At 40.0% G+C, this 22,737-nt stretch overlaps 1 protein-coding gene across 2 annotated transcripts; it reads right to left on the reverse strand.

The window, feature by feature from the left end:
- Positions 1-43: 43 nt before the first annotated feature.
- On the reverse strand, positions 44-22,665 carry INTS7 (integrator complex subunit 7). 2 transcript variants are annotated; one of them, XM_072331704.1, is made up of 20 exons: positions 22,525-22,665; positions 22,301-22,430; positions 21,714-21,860; positions 19,894-20,031; positions 19,483-19,529; positions 18,900-19,099; positions 17,533-17,655; positions 16,993-17,110; positions 15,945-16,079; positions 15,300-15,397; positions 14,430-14,669; positions 12,842-12,979; positions 11,775-11,981; positions 8,775-8,969; positions 7,574-7,677; positions 7,131-7,199; positions 5,908-6,040; positions 4,565-4,663; positions 3,556-3,741; positions 44-2,407 (listed from the first exon to the last, which is right to left on the reverse strand). In XM_072331704.1, the coding sequence occupies exons 1-20, from the start codon at positions 22,613-22,615 to the stop codon at positions 2,120-2,122; spliced, it is 2,886 nt and encodes a 961-aa protein (XP_072187805.1). In that variant the 5' UTR covers positions 22,616-22,665; the 3' UTR covers positions 44-2,119. The 2 variants fall into 2 exon arrangements, 1 of the variants encoding a protein (XP_072187805.1); XR_011903061.1 differs by lacking the exon at positions 44-2,407 and having other exon boundaries at positions 3,605-3,741; positions 5,930-6,040.
- Positions 22,666-22,737: the final 72 nt, after the last annotated feature.

Below are 22,737 nucleotides of genomic sequence, written 5' to 3' on the forward strand. Positions count from 1 at the left end.
TTTGTCAATTTGCAAGAAATTTGCCTAGTAGGCACAGTTAGTTAAACAAATAAATAAATACAGGCTTCAGTTTATTCTTGAGATTTTTTCCAACTCAGATGAAGAAGACGCATTTGGAGGACAACATCAAAAGACAGTTATTTTCCTCTAGAAAATAGGACCATTAACTTGCTTCCAGACTTATCAAACTCCTGTACAGTTTCATGTGATTTAAAGCTAAATATACACATATCCACTAACAAATACATAAACTTCAGCTAAATTAAGGCATTTCCGTCCTCAGGTAAAATGAGCGCGTACTCAAGATAATGGAAAGGCAAGTCCAAGAAGCCAACTTCAGAGAATCATCTATGAAAAACTAGAATCAAGTGATTCTAGCAGATTACACTCTGAGCTCCAAAGGCAGAATTTAAAGCAAATTCCTTTCTTATCCTTACCTCTTTAAGGATTCACAATGCCTCAAGCAAGAGACTGGCCAGGCATCCAGAGATGACCCCTTCTAATTGCTCTGAGCACACTTTACAGGAATGTGCTTTTTCCAGTTTTGTGTTTTTCTCCACTTGTGAGAAAATCTGGTTTCATCACCCACAAGGAACACAGCTTCAATTCTAGACCTTAACACTTTTTACTACTGGCTCAACATGGAATGGTGTATTTTATGAATGACTCCAAATTCGTCTGAATTTGATCACTGGTTCCATCCTTTCCCAACCCAAGATTTTACACAAGCTACATCAAAGCATATCTTCACCATTAAGATTACATAATGATGCAACTGGCATCTGCCTGCATAAGCTATTCTGCTGTCTGAATTCTTTGCAGCAGGCTCAAGACCAGTGTCTGGCCACTGAATATTTTCTTACTTTTCCAGTGACTGAGACAACTGAATCATCTGGCATTATTAGTGTGCAATATGCGCAGCAATCGAGTTGCTATTTTGTTTGCTGAGAAGCACTAACCAGATTTAACTCGAGCCCATATCACAGAAGTACTTTATAGATCCTTCATTGTGCATTTTCAGGCATAGGCACCAAAAACAGGAGTCAAGATAACCTGTCTATTAATAGAAAAGGATTGCATTTACCCTGATGGCTTCAGCAGAAGCTTTCTGTACACTGCTGCAGCTTTAACATCCTTCCTCACTCCTCGCTGAGTATTTTGAGTCATTAATTTCTATGAAAAGTCTTGGTTCTTGTTTGCCAAATGTATCTCAAACTGTATGAGAAATAAAAACACACTGTGTTTAGAAAAAGTACAGCCAAAAATAACCTTACTGCAAGATCTACATAACCTACGTAACTCTACTTCCTTAAACTCTAGTTTTCTAATAGGTCCAGGGCTTACACATTTAACTAGCCTGCAAATGAGCCAGCATGAGACATTTCCCTCTGCCCCCCCAAGCTCCCATCCCTAGTGTTCAGATTTACAGATTTCAGTGCTATTTGCTTGGCTTTAGAATTGATGTACATCTCTGGAGTTGTACATACCTATTGGATCAGGTGAACAAAGTCCTTTGGAGAAGGAATGCATTCTGGAATTGGAGCAAGGTTAATCTTACTGGTGCATGGAAAATAAAGACTCATCCAGGGAATGACCTGAGCTGGCTTAAGTTTCTTCTACTAGAATTCTCACATGCTCAGCTACACACCATGAATATCGTGCAACCTATGAGAAAAGTCTGCTCCCCAGTGTTTCTCAGCTGGTTTGGAATGCTGACATCACAGGCTTTCAGCAACGTATCCGTCAATAACAGAACAAGAAACAAACATTCATTATACAAGATAAAAAATTGTTTGATGCTTTAATCTGAGGCTTTTTGCTTTCTTTTTCTGTGTTATAGTAAGAAAGATTCTGTGGTTAAGACAATAACCCGAGACTTCAATGGCAAAAGCAGCAACCACAAACAGTTCAGATCTCCAGTTGCATGTACAGTAGGTGAATCATCTCCTTCTGGACCTTATAGCTATTTATGGTCGTAGGTATGTGCATGCATGCGTTTGGGAACATGCACATACACACCCACAGCGCTAACTACATAATAATCAAAGTGGGGACAGAAAATATCACTTCCCTTAGCCAGAATGAAGTAGCCACTGATCACAAGAGTCACTTCCAGGAATTAAAACCGTGAGTATGCTGTTCTTTGTTGTTGCTGCTGTGATGGCGGCTGTCCTTGCTGTTGCTGAAGACGAACTTGCTGAGAGTATGGATCCTCAAGAGATTTAACAAAAATAGTTGTTTTAGGCCCCGTTTTCCAAACAATACCATTGGAATCTATTACAGAAGACTCTACTGTAATATTATGAGTGCCAAGTATCACAAAGTTTAACAAAAACTGAGTGCTGAAGTAGTCGTTGTGTGGCTCTACCCTCTGCTCCATTTCATTGGTCATGCTGTCAATAGGAATCTGAGAACACAAAAAAAAGGTTACCATTTTATATAACCTGCTAAAATCAGCTTTCTATTCTCTGCTTGAAAGAGAAAGGAAAGAAAAAACACGTTTGTCCTTGACTTCCCTAAACCAACGCACATGTATGCTTGCATCAATTTTGATGTATTTTTCATAGATGAATGCATGAATGCAACTTTTCTTTTTTGTATCTATCAATAAAAGTAAGGTAGCTAACACCAAGTTCTGGTTTTGCAGTAATGCAATTCAGATGTATTCCCTATAATCCTGTTGCTTTAGAAACAACTGACTTCCCCCCCCAAAACCTCAAGAACCCCCAGTCCCATCAAAACAGACCTTTCTTTAAGTATCACATTTGCATAACCTGAACTTCAGACATGCAACTTTTGATCAACCCTATGAGTAGAGGCTGATGGAGCTGGGGCTGTTTAGTCTGGGGAAAAGGAGACTGAGGGGAGACCTTATCGCCCTCTTCCAGTATCTGAAGGGTGCTTACAGTGAGAGCGGGGCTGGTCTCTTCTCACTGGTGGCAGGTGACAGGATGAGGGGAAATGGCCTCAAGTTGCACCAAGGTAAGTTTAGGTTGGACGTTAGGAAGCACTTATTTACAGAAAGGTAGATAAACACCAGAATAGGCGCCCCAGGGAGGTGGTTGAGTTGCCATCCCTGGATGTGTTTAAGAGCCATTTGGATGTGGTGCTCAGGGATATGATTTAGCAGAGGGTTGTTAGAGTTAGGGTACTAGGGTTAGGCTGCGGTTGGACTTGATGATCTTCGAGATCTTTTCCAACCTGGATGATTCTATGATAAGGCAGTTCACTGGATTAATGGAAATTATGAGGACTGTTAAAAACAAACAAAAACCAACAACTTAATATAAGGGATAAGAAGTTAGAGGCTGTGCAGTAAAGAATGATCAGTTCCTGACTCTGTAGGTTGGAAGGAAAGTCGATACTAAAAAGCTATCACTATACAGCAAGCACAGAAATCCCAGATTCCTTCCAAGCACTATGAATAGCTCCCACTTGTGCTCTAACATCAACTGCCAAAAGAGAATTATACAATAACACATTAATTTCAACCAGAGGTTGAAAAGGAAGGAAAATACACCAAGAAGATTCCTCCTTGCTCTTGTCTACCCATACCTTAAAGTCTTGTCCAGATTTGCTCTGCAGTACTGAGGATACATTTAGACAGACCGACTGGATTTTACGGAAGAGGCCTGGTTTAGACCCATGCTGAACCACTCCTTCTACCTTTAAGGCCAATTGCTGATTGTTCTGTACTGCAATGGGTTCTGCAGGGTTCCTTGGAGATGGGGATAGAGCAAGCTGTAACACAAGAAGACAGTAAAATATGTAACCTCGTGCCTCCTTAAAAGCAAAGATAATTACAAGATGAAACAGAACACCTTCTGATAGCATAATTTCAAGGAAGGATTTAGTAGAGAAAAGCAGAAGATGGAAACAATTTGCAACAGAAACAGACTACTGTAGAGATCTATAAGCATCTTCAGCACTATGAGGCATGGTGTTTGCATCTCCTTCTTTAGTTAAACATCTTCAAAAGAAGTCTTCCATAAAATATCCACAAATAAGCTCTAAGCATATAAAGACGAATACAGAAGTAAACACCTGTATGATTAAATATCATCAGTCTCCAGGCTCCCAGTTCTCCCAGAAAAAAGGACCTTCTGAGCTAAAAATACGCCCCTCGAAGGCATCACACTGCTGTTCTCACTTACTTAACTGATAAATATTACAACTTCATTCTATAGTAAATGTTGTTTTTTTTTTGAGAAAAAGGAAAAATAACTCAGGCTTATAAAAGTTGTCTTCCTAAGACCAGAAAATCTGCTCTGCAGATGCAGAATCAAGAAAAATTACCAGTCAGGTTTTATTTTAAGATCTTGCAATCAAAGAACTGAATCCCATTTGACTGATTAAATCACAGTCTAGTGGCTCATAACAATTACATATGTATTCAGTTATGACACAGACATTATTTAAGCCCTTCCTAACAGGCAAGCCCAGGTCTGTATTGCAGTTAAGTATCTTCAGTAAAAATATTGAATCTTTGTGTGTTTGGTATGACTACTCATGAAGAAAAGACTCTATAAGGAGAAATTTTAGGCCACATTTGAGCAACACTTACCTTAATGCTTGTAGATTGTAGCTTTTGAAAGAAGTACCTTTGGAAAGAAAGGGGTACCTTCAGCAAGGCAATAACAGCACTGCACAGACAAGCTGTATGCTGTAAGAAACAGAGCCAAAGCAAATGAGAATATTTCAGACAGTAAGGAAAAGACATGCACTTAAGGTAATGAAACTGCAGTAACTTCCACTAGGAAGTCCAGAAATATACTGACATGGTCATACAATAACAGCCACTACAATGGCAGCAACTAAAGTCAGCTGATGTTTATGCTCTCTCCTTTACGAAGAAGGTATTCTGCTCTAGAAAGAACAAGCAGGCCAAGAAAAATAGGAATCTAGATAATTTATGTCCCAGTATTACAGTTAGCTGAGCAATATCTTCTTAACACACTCCTAACACAGAACTGATGCACAGATCCTCAAATAAACAATAATCCACTCCTGGCAAACAAAACTTGCAACTCCCACAACTTCACAGAGTGCAATAACTTGAGCTTTAAGCCTTTTATCTGCTCTTCTTTCCCTCACTGCATAGTAACATCAGTGAATGCAGTGCTACTGAAATCACCCAGCTGGGTTGGAACAGACAGCAACTAAAGTTTACAGTGTTTACCTTGGCTACATTTTAGCCAACTCACTTTTCCTTGCAAATTGGAATTCTGTAAGGACTGCTGAACTCAGAACAAAATAGGCAAGAAGGTACCAGTCCTAACAAGCGAACTGCCCTGTTTCCACCAACACGCACTTCAGCTTTATGATTTTCACTAACAGAAAGAGACAACACCAGATTAGGACTGTAAAGGAGTACTCTTATCAGCTCCCTGTTTGCATTCAGCACACTTTACATTGTGTTTCCGATGACCTGTATTGATAAGAGAAACATTATACTCCAGCCACATAGTACTAACAGCCAACAGCTCAGATACCAAAGCTGGACTAGCACTGGACCCTCCAGCACTGCGTGTGCCACAGGTGGAACTCCTGCACCACAACAGTATGAATAAACATTATTTTGGTATTTTAAAGTGACTGTAGCGAGGGATTTGACACTCAGTAATGCTAAGTAATACTGTATCAGCACCTGCTACACACACAGTACCAGGAACTCTAAAAGCCACATGTTTAATCAGGCCAGTAAGGCTATAGATGTTTCAACAAAACCTATTTTTTTTTTTTTTTTTCTTCAAGTATTAGAGTGTATCCTTAGGAACTGAGATCCTTGTACCACTAATAGCTTACACTGAAGAACTGAAACGTGCTCTTCAGTTGCTTGATCACCTGAGATTTCCTGAGGTTTTAGAACCTTCATCTACAGAATATATATGTAAAGCTACTACTTGCCAAGTAAGACACAGGAGCATACTTCCTGTTGAGGGATTCCACTTCTTCCAGTACATGATTAAATACAGACATCATTCTTCTTTCGTATTCACTCTCAACATGTGCTGCTCCGTTTGAACTGTATTCCTGGAAACTAGAAAATAAAACATTCTGCTGTGCCTAAAATACTTTTCTCATCCCAGTCTGAGAGGCTCACTCCAAAACACGCCCAACAAGACCGTCCTTTGTTACAACTTGAAATTCATTAAGAAATAAACAGAGCAAACTGTTTAATTTATTGTTTTCCCAGTCAGACTTGCTCCGCACATTTAAGCCCTTTCTCAACTCCAGCTTATCCAGCACTTTGCGTTCCCATCCTTTCCCAGTTGAAGCAACTGCAGCTCTAACAGACTGGATGTGCTTAATTCCCTGAGCAATTTTATTTCAGCCAGCAGCCCTTAGAACGCTTCGAAAAAGTCTCACAACTCAACAAAAATGGGCAGTATCAGTCAGAGTTAATAATAAACATGGAATCTTATAATCTGATGCTCTGAATACAGTTCACCCCCTAGAAACCTAACTTTTTTAAGGACACAATTGGAAAAAGTGTGATTAAGGTATCTTCAAAATAGTGCTTAATTCATAACAGTAGATGGACATTTGGGATGCCCAATTTTATTCCCCGTTACAAGAATCACGCATTTATGAAGATGCTTAGCCAAGTTTATCTTCCCTGTAATCACAACATCAGAGTTCTAAAGAATGATTTGATTCACAGCTGCTTCAGCAGGACTTTGCTAATATGTACAAGCTTATTCACACAAAAAAAGACAGAAACAATTAATTTACCTTAAAAATCTTACACTAATCTAATGCATGTATTTCCAAGACTCCAAAGAAAACTAACATGTACCTACTATTTCCACTTACAAGTATGAGAGTTAACAAAGAATGGCAAACATTAAAATACATGGCAACAGATAGAAAGTCATTTCTTATTTTAATTCAAGTCTGTATTAAAGATGAGTGCAGTACAGTTCTCAAGAGCAGAGTAAGTACATAAAGCAGAACTCGAAATACAGGTTAGCCTGTCAGCTACAGCACAGCACCAACAGGCCATCCAGCCTGGCCAGAACAAAATTGTAAGGGGCCACAGGGAAGCTTCTCTGAACATTACCTGAATTCCTAAAGTCCCACGTGTTAAACTAAAAGCAAAGGAGCAGAAATTTAACTCTAAAACTTACTTTGCAGATTCTGGATCCAAAATCAGAGCTTCAATTGCATGTGAAATCAACAGGCAACTCTGCTGTTGTCTGATATTAATATTAAGGAGTTCGGAGACTTACAAACTTGGTTCCTAAAACAAGAAACACAGTACTATTCAGTAGCACTTCTTATTTCTCTAACTTTTGTGAAGTAATCCTATCACTATTCCTTTGGTAAACAGAACAACCATGGAAATCCCATTTTATGCTGTTGTAAATTTCAAGTCCTAACTTACTCATGGAGTAATTCTGAACAATAATACAGCAATGTCCATTTCCAAACAGGTTTTAAGCAACCTGTTTAAGCAGTTAACTGCTTCAAAATGACTTTGTGCTAGCTTTCTCTAGAGAAAGGACCGTTAAGCTTCGTGCCATCTTGATGAGAATGTAAGAGAACAAACTCTGAGCTTTTAAAAGGATACAGTTCTACATTCCTTAGAGTTGCTGAGTCTGCATCAAAAGATGACTGATACAGATCTCCATAACGCACAGCCAGGTTCCGGAATTCCTCCATTGATAACTTCATCTAGAGAGACAATGTTACCAGTCAAAATAACAGAAGAAAAACAGCACACATCCGGAAAATCACTAAACTGACCTACACCACTGAAGAAATAAAACATACTCTTGAGGATATATCAAGTTTTTTCCGTGGATAAAAAGCACCAAAGTGACAAAGTATTACCCATGATTTAAACAGATATTCTTCCTGTAAAAAACAAATAACAACAAAAAAGCTCAACAAACAACAAAAGAGCACACCATTTTTGGGTTAAAAACAAAACTAACTTGAACAACCTGGGTTGGACAGGGCTCCATGCAGCCTGATCTACTGGGTTGCAACCCTATCCAGAAGGGTTGGAATCAGATTGTCCTAATGAGTTCCTTCCAGCTAAGACCATTCTATGATTTTATTTATCTCCACTCCCCCCTAGAGGGGAAATGGAACTGCTCTGTCCTTCAAAGACCCACTGATTCCTTCTTACAGGTGGCATGCTTTTAGAAGCACTGTCTCAGTATTCTGTCCCTTGCCAAGTCACCACAAAAAGTTACAAAGCAATACTTACGAGTGTATTTTTCCTTTTAACTGGTATAATCAGAATGTCCATGGTGCTTAAAAGCAAGGTGGAAAGGTTTTGTTGCAAATTAGAGTGTACTGAATGGGTTACTACTTGCATATTGTTGGAAACTGTATGCATTTATGTGCAAAAAATCACACACACACAGCTAAAAAAATATAGCCTGGTTCAGCTATAATGGAAAACTACGGCCCACTACTTATTGATGCTTTTCATTTCCTTCACCAGATACCACAGAACAGCTTGGGTTGGAAGGGACCTAGAGGATCATCGAGTTCCAAGCCCCCTGTCACAGACAGGGTTGCCAGCCACTAGATCAAGCACCAGCTCAGGCTGCCTAGGGGCCCATTCAACCTGGCTTTGAACACCTCCAGGGTTGGTGCATCCACAACCTCTCTTGGCAGCTGTGCCAGCGCCTCACCCCTCTCTCTGTGAAAAACTTCACCCTGACATCTGATCTAAAACCATGAGGTGTCTGCTGAGAAGCAAAATACATAATGACATCAGAAACATAACTACATAAGAGTGGAAGAAGAACACATGCCTGGTTAGAGATGCGTCCACACCTCTGGAGATCATTGCCTGATGTCATGGCAATTGTTGTGGCAATAGCTGGTGGTGGACTTGTTTTCAGGCTGTTGCAGGTACAAATAAGTTGAGAAAAAGCTTGCAGAAGGTCAATCCTGAGCTTCACAAATCCACACTGAAAGCTCAGAGGATTAAGTGGTGTACTTGCGGCCTGAAACACAGCAATTATAAATGTTGGCAATTGAGGTCAAAAGCAAACGTGGTAAAATAACTTCGCAACGTCACTAAACTGTCTTCTCAGGCAAATAAACTCTCCAGGTCAATGCTAACGCTGATTTTAAACAACAGATCTAATAGATTTGCTCAATTTAAATCATACTGAATATAAAGGCTAGACAAATGTAGGTAAATACTAAGCCATCAAGTGTATCATGCACCTAACAAGTGTGACTTCAGCTTTTTATCTGTGCACTTATTTCCCTTTCATCAAAGGACAAGCTATTAGACCTTGAAATCCACACAGTCCAGACCAGCCCTTACCAGGACAGGGCAAAATGAACTGGAAGGCAAAGAAACACTGGACTGCAAAAGTGAATCTCCGGATGAGCCAAAGTGATAAAGGACCAGCTAAAGCCACCCAGAACTAACAGCAGTAGTAACCATCTTTGATTTTCTCTGAACTGTGATGTGAACATGAACCACAAAAGCACTGAATCTTATATTTGATGAAGGCAGTGACAACCAAGGATGATCAATGGAACTCCAGGAAGAAAGACATGCTGCTATTAATCTAAGGGTATTGCTCTATGCAGTTCTGTCCCCTAGGAGCTTATCTGACTTCAAAAAGCATCTGTGATAGCTAAAGACGCCCAGGAGGGACAAACCGCAGCGTTCAAGACTTGATGCTAGTCAAGCCAAAAAATCAAAGCTAGAATGCATCCAACACATTACCAAGAACTTTTTTCTTTCTTTTGCTGTCAGGAAAACAAACAGGTTTACTGCAGAATGTCCCACGTCATCTGAGAACTGGCCTATCATGGGTGAAACCAAGGAAACATCAACCAACTGCTATAAAAAGCGAGACATTCTCAGTAGTGCAAACTGGACTTGATTCTTGTAAATGGAGATACAAGCTTGCCTCATAAATACTGCGATTTAAATTACCTGCAACCCATATCGCCATGGGCAATAACAAAGTTAAAGTTCCTTTTTGGAAAATGACGGAAAGTTCTTTGGCTCAGTTAAGTTCTTCAATTGACACAACTTAACGTATTTTGAGTTAGCATTACTTAATCATACAAATGCTTTGTTCAAGTTCTGTCTCTTCTCTACACTACCAGTAGTGAAAAAACAAGCAGGAGTTTCCAAGGAAATGCAAGCGATTTGCCAAAGAGTCCTGTTTCAAAACCTTTGCTAACTATGCAAGAAAGCACAAAGTGAGACAGATGGGACTGGGGATGATGCACTTTGTAACTCCTTGTCCCACACATTTCTCTTATCTGTAAAGAAATTGGATTCAGTCCTCAAGAGGAGAAACTCACCTGAAAAAACACTCTGCATGCACCCAATGCAACTTTCCTTCTTACATGCATATCACGAAATAATTAAGAAATAAAGAAATATTCTGATAAGATCAGACACTGTCTGGATATGTTACCATTGCAGAACATCTGCAAGATTACCAGGCAGAGAACTGTGTAGTTACAAGGTAGCCCAACTGCACAGGCACCAATGGTCTGCAGCACCAACAGTGCTGAGCCATGCACTACACTGAAACAGAAGCGACAGAAAAAGATGAAGTCAGAGCGAAGGGACAGCTGAAGCATTCTGCAGTTCGACTACCATGCATCCTTAATGACACTTTGCTACTCTTCCAAACATTGAGTTATGCAGATGGAAGCTGAGAGCAGCTCCTTTCACAGTTAAGACTTGAGGACAGGGAGAAATTTGCCAAGAGGGACACAACAAGTCAGTAACAGCCAGTAAATAATAGCAATAATAGTAAAAATAAAGCAGCTTCCTCTTCTCCAGCTCTCTGAAACCTGTGAACCACAATTTTCAGGGAAGCCAGAAGAGATGAGGAAAGTAATTCTTCAACAACAAAAGAAAAAACAGACTCTAGGGAAAGACAAATTAATTTGCTGAACCACTTTCCTGCCTTTAATGAATATTAAATATTCATGTCTAATTAGATGCCCCCTCCAATGGCTTCTAGATGTTAGAGGAGCCTTGAAGTGTTGAACGAAAAGCCTCACCCACTTAGCCAACAACTTAAAGGCAAATACTTACAGGACTTTCTCTCAGAGGATAAAGGCACAAAATTTATAACCTTCCATGTTACTCAAATGGCACTTTATTAAAAAACAGTATATCTGAGCTGACATGACACTGACAGCAACAGCAAAAGTAAGCTGCTTCATTTAGAAGTGCTGTATGAAGACAGAATGCCTTTTGTTAAGATGACAGCATGAATTGGAAGTCCATATTCATTAATGCCTTTGTTGTTGTTGTTAACAGAGACAGCACACACAACCATATTTTCTCTACCTTAGAAAAGCAGAAAACACTTGCTTAAAATATCTAACCCAAAATTCCTGTGGATTTGTCAACATTGGATTTTCTCCTTCCTCTTACTGTATTGGTGCGGCTTTACTGTTCTTAGGACTCCACAGGACCACATTGTCAAATACAACGCATTGTGAACTCAGTAGGAAGAAGGAAGACGATTAAAGCACTGTAACTTTAAGTAAAAAAAAAATAAAAATGAAATGCATCACATGATTTGATCAACGTAGGAAACGAGGAGTGGAAAAAACAGGAAAAAAGAAATCTAGCAAATGAGCTTAGCTGCTGATCTCTCTGAAGATACAGCGGGTTATAACAGGCATTTCCCTCCAGCCCTCACATAAAAGAGAGCTTGGCACCCTTAAAACCTTTTAAGAAGTTTAAGAACAGAAACTAAACAGATCAGCCACAGCACACAGAATCATCACTACAGTAGAAGATCTGTGCTAACCGTCAGGGATGCTATTCCTTTGTGATATGATTTTAAAGCTTCAGCAATGCAAGAAAGTGCTGAGCTGTAGTTGTCCTCTTGCAAACCCGTCAGACACTGCTCTGCGTGGGAGAACTCCTTCAAACTGTTCAGCCAGAAGTAAAAGTGCTCTGAAGCCACCTGAGTCAGCAGGCTTTGATACAGTTCTCTGGCCATGTCATGGTTACCCTGTAACGATAAGAAGGTTTGGAAGAGAGGACAAGAAAAAAGGCTGCGGGTAATTGCTGTGTTAGAACAGCAATTTCCCCAGAATTAGTCATACTTCAAAAAATAAAACCAGTGAATCTGTTATTAGTCATTTGATCATTACAAACCTAATAACAAATCAAACCACAAAACCTTATTTTTATGGAAAGATGAGCCTGCATGAAGTAATTCTTTATACAAGACAGTATAACAAGATGAGAAACAAGTCCAGAAACAAATTTATTTTTAATACTGAAAACATATATTTCATCTCCACAGTAACACTGGGTTTGAAACTATTATCAAGTCAGACCAGAGCTAAAACCAGGAGCCATGGCTGATGTATTGAAACAGTGCTATACTTAGTCCTCTTCTCTGCAACACATACCTTATCTGCTTAAAATTACCCCTGCATCTTGTTCTAGGCTTTCTGCATAACTCTAACCCCAGCTGAAGGGGAGAGAAAGAAACCCAATCTTTCTTCACACTGAAGAGAAGCATAAATCAGGATGGCCTGTAGCACTTTCTAAAGTAAAGAAAATAAAGACTAGACATGCTCATTAAAAAATAAAGGTCAGGTCATTAGCGTCTCCCTTCTCAAATACTCTGGAAAGACAAATGGCTAGAAAATCCACCTTGATGAGGTGACCACTCTGAATGGAATCAGCATTCCAGAGAAATAAGAAGGAAAATTATATACTCCCCACAGCCACCCATATCGTTTTCTATGTTCTGAGCCCTATTATTACCCTTTTTTACATTCTTTTCCTAATTCAAAGAAATCACTAGGATCCTTCCAACAACACCAAAACATTTTCCTCCAGGTATTTCTTTTCACCTACCATTCTGGAAGCCTGCCTGGCTATCCTGTAGGCTGTCCATCCATTGGAGGCATTCTCAAGCTGCTGTTTAATAACAGTTTTAATTTCTGGAGATAAAGCTTTCTGACTGGAAACAAATATCACTGTGGCAAGAGAAACCTATAGAAGAGCGAAGAGGTTAGGAATAAGGTATTTCAAGAACAAACCACCACAGACACCAAAAACCCAAACCAACTCAGCCTAGAAACGATCTGCTTGATTTTGGGCTCAGGACTACATAGAAGACTTAATATACATTTTAACTGAAGAACCCTTCTCAGTCATGTATCTTGATACTTGAGGCAACCAAAATATTCCTTGTAGATGAAACTAACTTTTTAAATAGCCTTTACTGCCATTTTTCACTGGGATAGTTCAAAGGCTCCAGATAAATAAGCAGAAAGCTTGAATTTCTTTCTCAAAAACTAAATTAATTTCTACATAGATGTAATAAGAGTATTTTTATCTCTTAAGGTATATTAAAACACTTGTCAGACTACCACATGTAAACTGATATAATTAACTGCCGTCTTTGTTCTTCTGTAAACCTTATTGTACTATCTCAATACATTTAAGTTTGTCTAAGCAGTGCCATCTGCTGGGAAAACTAGAGGAAAACACTGCATATGCCTACACAACTCAGAAATCGTACCTCATAGAGCTGAACTATCTAAAAAAACCAAAACAACCTGAAAATGAGACTATAGGCTGGCACATCAACTTGGACCTAACAAGTGCTTTATGCTACCTTTTTGGAAGGAAAAAAGCTATCCATAGTAGTTTATGTAGATGGAGCTACAATGCTGGTGGGTGAAGGAAGAACTGTCATGTAGGTAGCAGGACTTGTTCTATGTATTTGACACTGTCCCACATGACATTCTTGTCTCTTCTTTGGAAAGAGATGGATTTGATTTCACAGACACAGACTGAGCAGAGAATTTACTCAGAGCAGCCCTGAGGAAAAGGACTAGGGGGTGTTAGTTAAAGTCAAGCACAATGTGAGCTGGCAGTATATGACTGCAGCCCAGAGTGCCCACCATGTCCTGGCTGGCACAGCCACGTTCCTTGACCTGCTGATGACACTGCTTTTGATACAGCCCAGGACATGGTGGGCACTCCAGGCTGTATCAAAAGCAGTGTCATCAGCAGGTCAAGGAAGGTGGCCGTTTCCCTCTATTCTAAACTTGTGAGACCCCACCTGCAGAACTGCCAAAAGTAGCCAACGAGAAAGTTGGAGGGGGACTTTTTACAAGGGCATGTAGTAATAGGAAAAGTAATGGCTTTAAACTCAAAGAGAGTAGGTTTAGATTAGATGTAAGGAAGAAATTATTCACTTGAGGGTAGTGAAGCAAGATGGCACAGGCTGTTCCAAGAAGCTATGGATACCTCATCCCTGGAGGTGTTCAAGGCCAGGTTGGATGGGGCTTTGAACAATCCAGTCTAGTGAAAGGTATCCCTGATCACAACAGGGAAGGTGGAACTGGATAGTTTTAAACCTCCCTTCTAATCCAAACCATTCTATCATTCTGATTTTGTCCAACAAAGTTTATTCTCCTGACGGAGGTCTTACCAAGAGTTCCTGTTTTTTATCTGTAGTAGATTGTCCAATCACTTTATAGAGCTCCATCAGATCTCCCAGCATCCCATCTGCTAATACAGGCAGCTGCATGGCAATAGCTGCTAAACAGTGGCACATGAGAATCCTAGCAGCATCCTGAGCACTGTGCAGCTGCGTCAACAGAGATTCAACCACCGACTGGCTCAGGTGAGGACGGCACTTGACCAACTTTACCATACAAGTTAAGGTGATCTGTAATACACAAACACCAACAGATACAATTAATACAATGCCTACTTAAAAGTAATACCAAAACAGACACTTTGCTGCAAGTGTGATTACAGAAATACACAAAAAGGAGATTTCCTTAGAGCATAAGCCTCTATCTCCAAACTCAAAGCATAAAGACACCAAAAAACAATTCTTCTCATGCCTTTACGAGTACATAATTAAATAAAATTACTGGCACCAGATCATGAAGTGGGATGATAAAAATAACAGCTCATAGGAGCATCATTATCTTGCAGATTGCATCCCCATCTCAGAAAAACTGGGTTCTCCTTTCCCAAGAATTCCTTCATTCTCTAGAGACACCTCCACCCCTTGTTCAAGTGTGTTTTATTACAGCTGTACCACAGAGAAGTCCACCCTTTCCCTCCCTCCATGAAAACAAACTTACACTAGAGTTGAAAGCAATCACACTGCAGTTATGTACTATCGCTCTGAACTCTTAATTACTGACAAAACACAGAAAAACGTTTATTTCCTTCCAGTCAGTATGCCATATTTCCACCAGAAAGATCTGGTACACTTCAGCTCTTCTGCTAGAGAAACCATTACTGTAACTTATAGCTGTGCTAGTGAACACAGCAGTACGATCACCTTTAAAGTTGCTTGAGCTCCTGGACTGTCATCTTGACTACAGAGTACAAGAAGAGATTCTAAGCCAAAAACTGCATCTTGCTCCAAAGGCAGAAGATCTAAGAAAAAGAAACAGTCAGTCAATTCCCTTTTACAGCTCCTGTCTTTAATCAACATAGTGCTTACACTGGTGTTGCAGTGATGACAGATGAATATTCTCCTAATAATTCTGACTTGCATTAATTGGAAGCCATTCTGTCTCAGGTAATTATTCAGCACTCACATTAACTGTGACATTTGTAGGGGGAGCACAAAATTCTGGACTACAACTCCTAAATGCTCCATTATTCCTTCGCAGCAGATTTTGTGCCAAAAGTTACCAAAGGCTAACAGAAATTCAGTAATTCATAGCAGAAGTATTTATTATAGCAGTTCTACCGTGTCCATCAATTTTCTATAACTTAGCAGAAGATGGAATGGAATGGAATCTTCCCAACCATTCACAAGATACCACAAAACATCTGCAGAGATTATATAGTCCCCCTAACCAGCATGAAGGACCAGACAGATTCACAGAAAACTTCAAGGACAAGACCAGTTAATGTATGTTAAGTGCATAAGCCTGACTACAAATAAATTTATTTCATTGTCCTTGCTCTCATTTACCTTTTTCCTGACAAGACGCTGATATATTTGTCAGAATTCTCACACCATGAGCCGCAATGCCACGGTTATTATGGTAACAGCACTCCTGTGCTAATTTTACTAAATCAAATGATCTTGCAGTTGTAGTCGCTGTTCCTAAACAAAGACAAAGTAAACCAGACATATTACAGCACAAAGCTTAATTAGACTATGAAACTTTCAAGTATATTCCTGTACAAAATCTATATTGATTTGTGGTGCTTGGTTTCTTAAAATTACTTATTTTACTTCATATGCTTTTATCCTAACATTTTAACATATGCTCCTATAAACATACTAACACAGAGACTCTCTCCTCTTTCCTAAAGCACAACTTAGATGTACACAAGAAAAGAGTATGCAGGTCGAAAGGCTGATGTTACAGGGACTTGGAGATCTTTAGACTTGTCCCAAAGATTTTAATGACTGAAAAAAAAAAGCTATCAAGCACATTAAGACATGCCAGAATTACTGATGAAAACATACTGTTTCTCTTCTTTTCTGCAGCCAATGTTGTTGGGTTCATTATACTCATTAAGACATAGTGCCTTTCAAGACATAAAAGACAGTATCATCTCCATTTTCAGAATGAAATACCTTTAATCATTTCAGAATGTCTGCTTCTTCTCAACTACAAAGCCTCTATGCTTCACTGCTCCCTTCATTCACACTAAAACACTACACAAATGCGTGGTCTCAAAGTGCCTTAAACAGAACACAGGCTGACCATTTAAAAGGCAAACTGTTTCTCTAGTTTATGTCAAGAAGTTGAAAATTCAAAGGTAAACAAAACTTCCACAGAGCTTATTAGCCGCAAGATCTACAACAGAATCTTAACCTATGACTGTTCATTGGTGCAAGCTCTCTCATTTCAAGCTCAGATACAATAAACACAGCTTGACCCTCAACTAGCACCCTGAAGTTCAGTAATACTTTCAGAATATGCAACAACGTTTAATCTAAACTATTCTGGAGTAGACAGCTAATTACCCAAAATGCCAAAGATTATAATCTAATCTGGTTTTCTTACCTGGAGCACTGCTGAAGTACTGTTTAATGGCAATGGTCCCTGATAACGTGGAAAGCACTGACAGCATTCCCAGCTTCAAACTGTCATACGGAGTGTGAAGAGCAGATTCACACAGCGCCTACAGGTTAAGAGAAGGGAGAAGATACAAATGGAAGGAAGTTCCACGAATTATCTGTATTAAAGGTCTAGTTGCACCTGTTTGTAAGAAGGAAGGGCCTATGACCAAAACAGGCAAAACTGAAATCAAACCAGAACTTGCTCATCTGACAAGCATCTAGAAAACGTCTTGCACGTATCCTAACGAACTGCTCTAAGTATCAACAGCACCAGGTTCTAAAGCCAATGATACATACTTTTCCTCAGTTACATTACTTCAATTGTTCATTTATATTTGACTGCTTTGCTTGGTAGATTATGCCTAATTTAAGGACACAGAGGCACATATTCTTGCTTCCTTCCCTCACGAACTGTTCTCTTGGAAAGAATTCTACAATTAATTGCAAAGTTTCATAACAAACTTTTGCCTAAAAATGTATTAACCTGAATATTTTCTCTACTCCACGTATGTGGCATCTTGTTAGCCAACAGCTTTAAATCTTGGATTGCAAGCCTCTTCACAGCCTTTCTGGGGTCATTCTTCAAGTACTGCAACAAAAGCTGGACCTGTAACAAGATAAATTCATCATTTAAGGGAAGAGATCATACAGTAAAGAAGCCCATTCAAAAATATTCATGAAGGAATTTTGAAAATACTCATCTGAAACTGCCATGTGTTTCCTGCCTGCTTGCTTCCCACATAGCAAAGACTGCACTGCAGTTCCATGGCAAGTGGACTTAATCCAACAGCTGCTTTCTGCTATCCTTCTCTCCTGTCTCTTCAAGCACACTTCTCTGCTAGCACCCCACGTGCCCCAAGAAGCCCTGAGTGCCATTCCTGCTCTCACAGAAGTACTGGTAAAACATTCCCAAGGACCTCAGACAACACTTTGCATTGCCACGATTACACAAGTAGCAAGTATTTCAGGCATTTTTGCATGATCTGCAGTCAACAGAGACCAGCACAGATATACACTCTGTCTCAGAAAAAAATAACAAGAAACTCATACATCCTGGCTACCTGATTTATATGTGCAACATAGGCAGCTGTGTAGCAGAAATACAGCCTGTAAGCCCATTGCTTACTTTCATAAAGAGCATGTGAAGTGCTTGAATGTTGTCTCAGCCAGCTCAAATTCAGTACTATTTCTCAAAGTCAGCCATCCCAAGAAGTTTTAAACAAATCAGTGCAGTAAGTTGAATAGACACCATCCTTCCACAAATGTATGGCATTAAAATGGCAATAGATTTTTATGACTTTACAATAATTAGTTAGATGAATCTCAAATATCACTGCATTCATACTTGCTATATGAATCACATTAATAAAGCCCACTATCTAAGCATAAAAGCATTATATTTTGCATTATATATGTATTATATCATTGCTTTCTCACAACTTGGTTTAAAAACAAGCTGTAACAATAGACTTGGTCTTTCAAAAACATTTTTAAAGGTACTCTATGCTGTTGAACTATTCATTTCCTTGTATGCACAGATGGTAAAAGGCACACCCACTAACATACAGCAGGGAAAACATACAGAAGGAAGCCTGGGTTCTAGAGGCAAAAAGAAAGTTTTCAGAAAAAAATTGCTTTCTATCTTAATTTCATTACTGATTTCCAAGAAAGACGGTTAATGAACTATGAAAAAGGTTTCTGTGTTGGAAGGAGTCATCTGGAGGTGACAGCTGCTGCAGAGTACTCTGCCTCTATGGCACATAGAAGCAATCACCTTAGCACATCCATCACAATTTATCCTCAACAATCCCTGTTTTGTTTTAAACATGCTTCATTTGAAAGAAGAATTACCTGTTTAGGAATGTCAACCAAAGAAGAAGCAGCAAGCAGAGTGAACGTGTGCAGAGTAACAATGACCATCTTGGTGGAAGGATATGACGTTACCAACTGCTGAAGCAGCTGCCGGGAGCTGGAGGCCAGGCTAGCATCATGATGCATGTGCTGTAGAATAGGGATCAACTTCAATTTCAAGTCCACAGGTGTGGCTAAACCTGTAACAGGGAATAGAGACACTGCCAGGCTGTTGTACTGGCTTTTAGTAGTACTAAGACATGCAGTACGCATTACTATCACTGCTATCAGTGCAGTCTGTGCAGATTCCTGTGTTAGCTTCAAGTAACCTGTCCATTGGCCAGCACCTTAAACACAGCAGTATCAAGCATTTTAAGAGTTCAGGAATATTCTGAAAACTCTGATTTTTCAGTGTACACGTAGAAGAGGTACTGGATTATTTGTTACTTAATTTAACTATAAAACTGGAATTATTTGTGGGTAAGGGCAATGACATTTCATGTCATTTCATGTATAGTGACATTTTATATACTTATGTACAAAAAAGAAGTCCCAGATATCATCACTCAGTATTTGTACATACCTTGAATCATCTCACTGATTTTGTTACATATTCCTGCAGCAAAGTCCCTATAGAGAAAAAGATAAAGCACCAGGTGAAATGAAAGCAAACAGACTAAAAATCAACCGAAGAACCAAGCAATGCATTTTAATAATAAAAACCACCAGAGGAATGCCTGCCAAAACTTAGTTATTTTAGAATCCCTACACAGGTGCGCAATCAAATGATAAAATGGAAGCTTTCAAATAAGTTTCATAGGTTTTTTTTAGACTTGAATTCAGACTTCCTTACACTACTACCATGACACTTAACAGCTGTGAAGGATGTTCTAACACCACTGAAGAAAATACTAAGTTCTGTAAGTGACAGTGGAGCTCTTATTCTTTGCAATGTGAAAAATGGGGGAGGGGAGGGGGAAAAAATCCACCTTACTTTGACTGTGCAGAAAAGTTGGCAGCAGCAAAAATAGCAGCTTCAACTTCCACATTATCATGGGAATCCAAACTCTGACGAATACTATGATGTGCATTCTTCCTTTCCGGAATGATAGACGCCATGCTGCCCAACATCCTACAGACACAGAACAGGAAAATGAGCAAGCACAATAACTATGAAGAAATGCAAGATGAACTCAAAGGGAAGCACAGGAAGACTGGCTTAAAGTCTTGACTTTTATATAAATGAGGGCTCTTTTACGTTCACTACAGAAACAAAGACACACTGACAGTAGGCATATCGCTAAAACATGATAATATTGGGATCAGCCTTCTGTTAGTCATTTAATGAAAACAAACAACAATAAAATAATCATATTGGAGTATCATTAGTGGAAAGCAAGAATTGTTATAAAGCGAGGAGCACACTATGGCATGGGGCACACCGCGTATTTTTAAGACACTTCTGTGCCCAAGCTCTGATACCAGTGCAACAGATTTAATGCTAAGATGCATTACTGCACACATACTTAAAGTATACATCGCGCGATTTAAAAGTCAGACATTTGGTAGTTCAGGAGAAATAAAATAGCATTTACAAAGTTGTTTCTCCTTTTTTTATTCTTCCCATTAAATCTTCAAATTGAAGTGATACATGGCTGAGAAGTCAAAATTAACTACTTGCTTTAGATCTTTCAGCGTATCCTTTCCTACTGATGCTACTGGAGAAGGGTGAAAATAAAAACTTCTACAGAGCTGAACCAAGAGCTACTGTAACCTATCTTTCACCTGTTGCATCTTGCGTAATGTTTGTAATGCAAACTAAGCAAATTCCTGGGACTTCCAGCAATCTGTCAAGATGGGCCTCAATACCAGCCAACAGCATAGACTTACATTAGAATACTGAGATGAAACTACAAGAAAACATATATATACACTGCATTCTCACATTTTTGAGATCCTAAAGCACAAAACCATCTCAAAAATATAAAAAGAAATGGGTGTGTGAGATAATAAAGCAAACCTCTGTTAATGACTCCTATCTTTCAACAGCAAGACCAGAAACAGTTCTGGATAGATAGGAGAAATGAATAAGCAAGGGAGAAGGAGTGTTCTTTTCACATTTTAATTCAGTCGTACAGGAGTTGAAGGAAGATGAAGAAAAGATTATAATGTCGGGTACTGTTAGAGATACAGAGACCAAAGCAGCAGGACAGCAACATTAAAGATACCTTGAAGTGTGTTTTTTTCTACCCACTGGATTTCTAGGAAGGCCAGAGCAATCAATAACAGAAATGAATCTCCTCAGACAGCATGAATTACAGACAAACAAGCAGCAAGCATCCAAGACAACAACAAATGAAGGATAAATGAAAGTATAGCAAGGATCACATGAATTAGTTCAGTTTACAAGTTAGCAAAATGTATTTTGACATACACAGAAGCACTTTCCTTTTGGTCATCTTCTAAGTATATCATATAATGCATGTAGGCTTTGTATAGATACTATCTGGGTTACACATACATCAGTTTCTTTTATCTCCGGAGCACACAATACCTGAATATCGCCAATCCCATCTCAACTGGAGCCATCTGCACCATTCTCACATCGCAAATACAAGCATGCAAAAACCTTCTTCTTCCACTTACAGATCCCCTGCTCACTCCCTGTGAGATGTCCCCGCTTTTGTCTTTATGATGAACATGGAAGAGAACTCCTACATTCTGAGTAGTTGCTGATTTTGTTAGAACTGATGAGCACACTAATAAAAGAGCTACAGCTTTTAAGTAAGTTAGGTTCATTTCTGTGCTACGTACCGAAGTGTGATAGCCCGAGCAACAGGATCATTGCTATGAATCACTGAGAAAACTCTCTTCACAAACTCATCCACGTTGAGGATCTTCTCTAGGTGCTTCTCGCTCTGCTGCGTAACTTTCAGCACACACAGCCTCAGGAAGTTGTTTCTATCAGAAAACACGTGCTTATCTTTACTGAGCTGTTTGATAATGCAGATTCAAAGGCTTCTAAACTAAATGTATTATGAAAAACTTCAGAGAGCTAATCACAACAAAGAAGCTCCGTGCTTTACAAATGGCTCGAGCAGGCTGCTACAGTTAAGGATAGAATATGAATGCACTACTATATTGTAGCACAAGTGACAAATTTCCTACTGCCTCACAGCACAAGTAACACACTATGAATGTGCTCTACTGAGAGCAGCTGCATAGCAGACACGGCTCAGTTAGGCACAAGGCACGTGGAAAAGCTCGGCTTGAGGCTCTCGAACTCACCTTCCTCACGGACGGGACTTGCAGAACTGATCATTCATTTATTTGTTACGCTTTTGAAGGCACCTACAGAGAACCGCCTCCAGCGGAATTAAAGCCAGCAGCACGCTACTCACCCCACCCTGAAGACGTCGGCCAGCTTCAGGAAGGCCGAGTTGATGAGGATGGGGAAGGGATACTTCTGGAAGAGCCGAGGGAAGCGCACGACGGCCTCGCACTGCTCGCCGAGCTTGCCGGACCGCAGGCCTGCACAGAGCACCACAACGCTGACTGCTACGGCGGCACCCGCCGGGCCCCGCTCCACACCCCATCCTCGCGCTCCCCCATCCCCGGCCCTCACCCTTGTCCAGCTCCATTAGGGCGGAGTTGGCGTCCAGCTCCTGCTCGCCGTACCCCGCGTCCGCCAGGAACGACTTCCCCGCCGCCGCCATCGCGAACCCCGCCGCCGTCCAGCGCGCATGCGCAGCCACCCTCCCGCCACACCGGCCCGGCGGCGCCTGCGCGCTCCTCCGCGCGCGCCAACAGCCGCGCCCGCCCCGCCTCCCTGCCACAG

Source organism: Excalfactoria chinensis, chromosome 3 (genome assembly GCF_039878825.1).
Source record: "Excalfactoria chinensis isolate bCotChi1 chromosome 3, bCotChi1.hap2, whole genome shotgun sequence".
NCBI lineage: Eukaryota > Metazoa > Chordata > Aves > Galliformes > Phasianidae > Excalfactoria > Excalfactoria chinensis.

What these genes read in the sequence shown, in the direction of transcription:
- INTS7 (XM_072331704.1), bottom strand. Translation starts at nt 22,615, where the DNA reads ATGGCGGCGGCGGGGAAGTCGTTCCTGGCGGACGCGGGGTACGGCGAG. An exon ending in AATCAGTGAGATGATTCAAG is followed by an intron (nt 19,100 to 19,482) that starts GTATGTACAAAT and finishes TCCCTGTTACAG; the next exon opens with GTTTAGCCACACCTGTGGAC. An exon ending in AGCGTCTTGTCAGGAAAAAG is followed by an intron (nt 15,398 to 15,944) that starts GTAAATGAGAGC and finishes TCTTTTTCTTAG; the next exon opens with ATCTTCTGCCTTTGGAGCAA.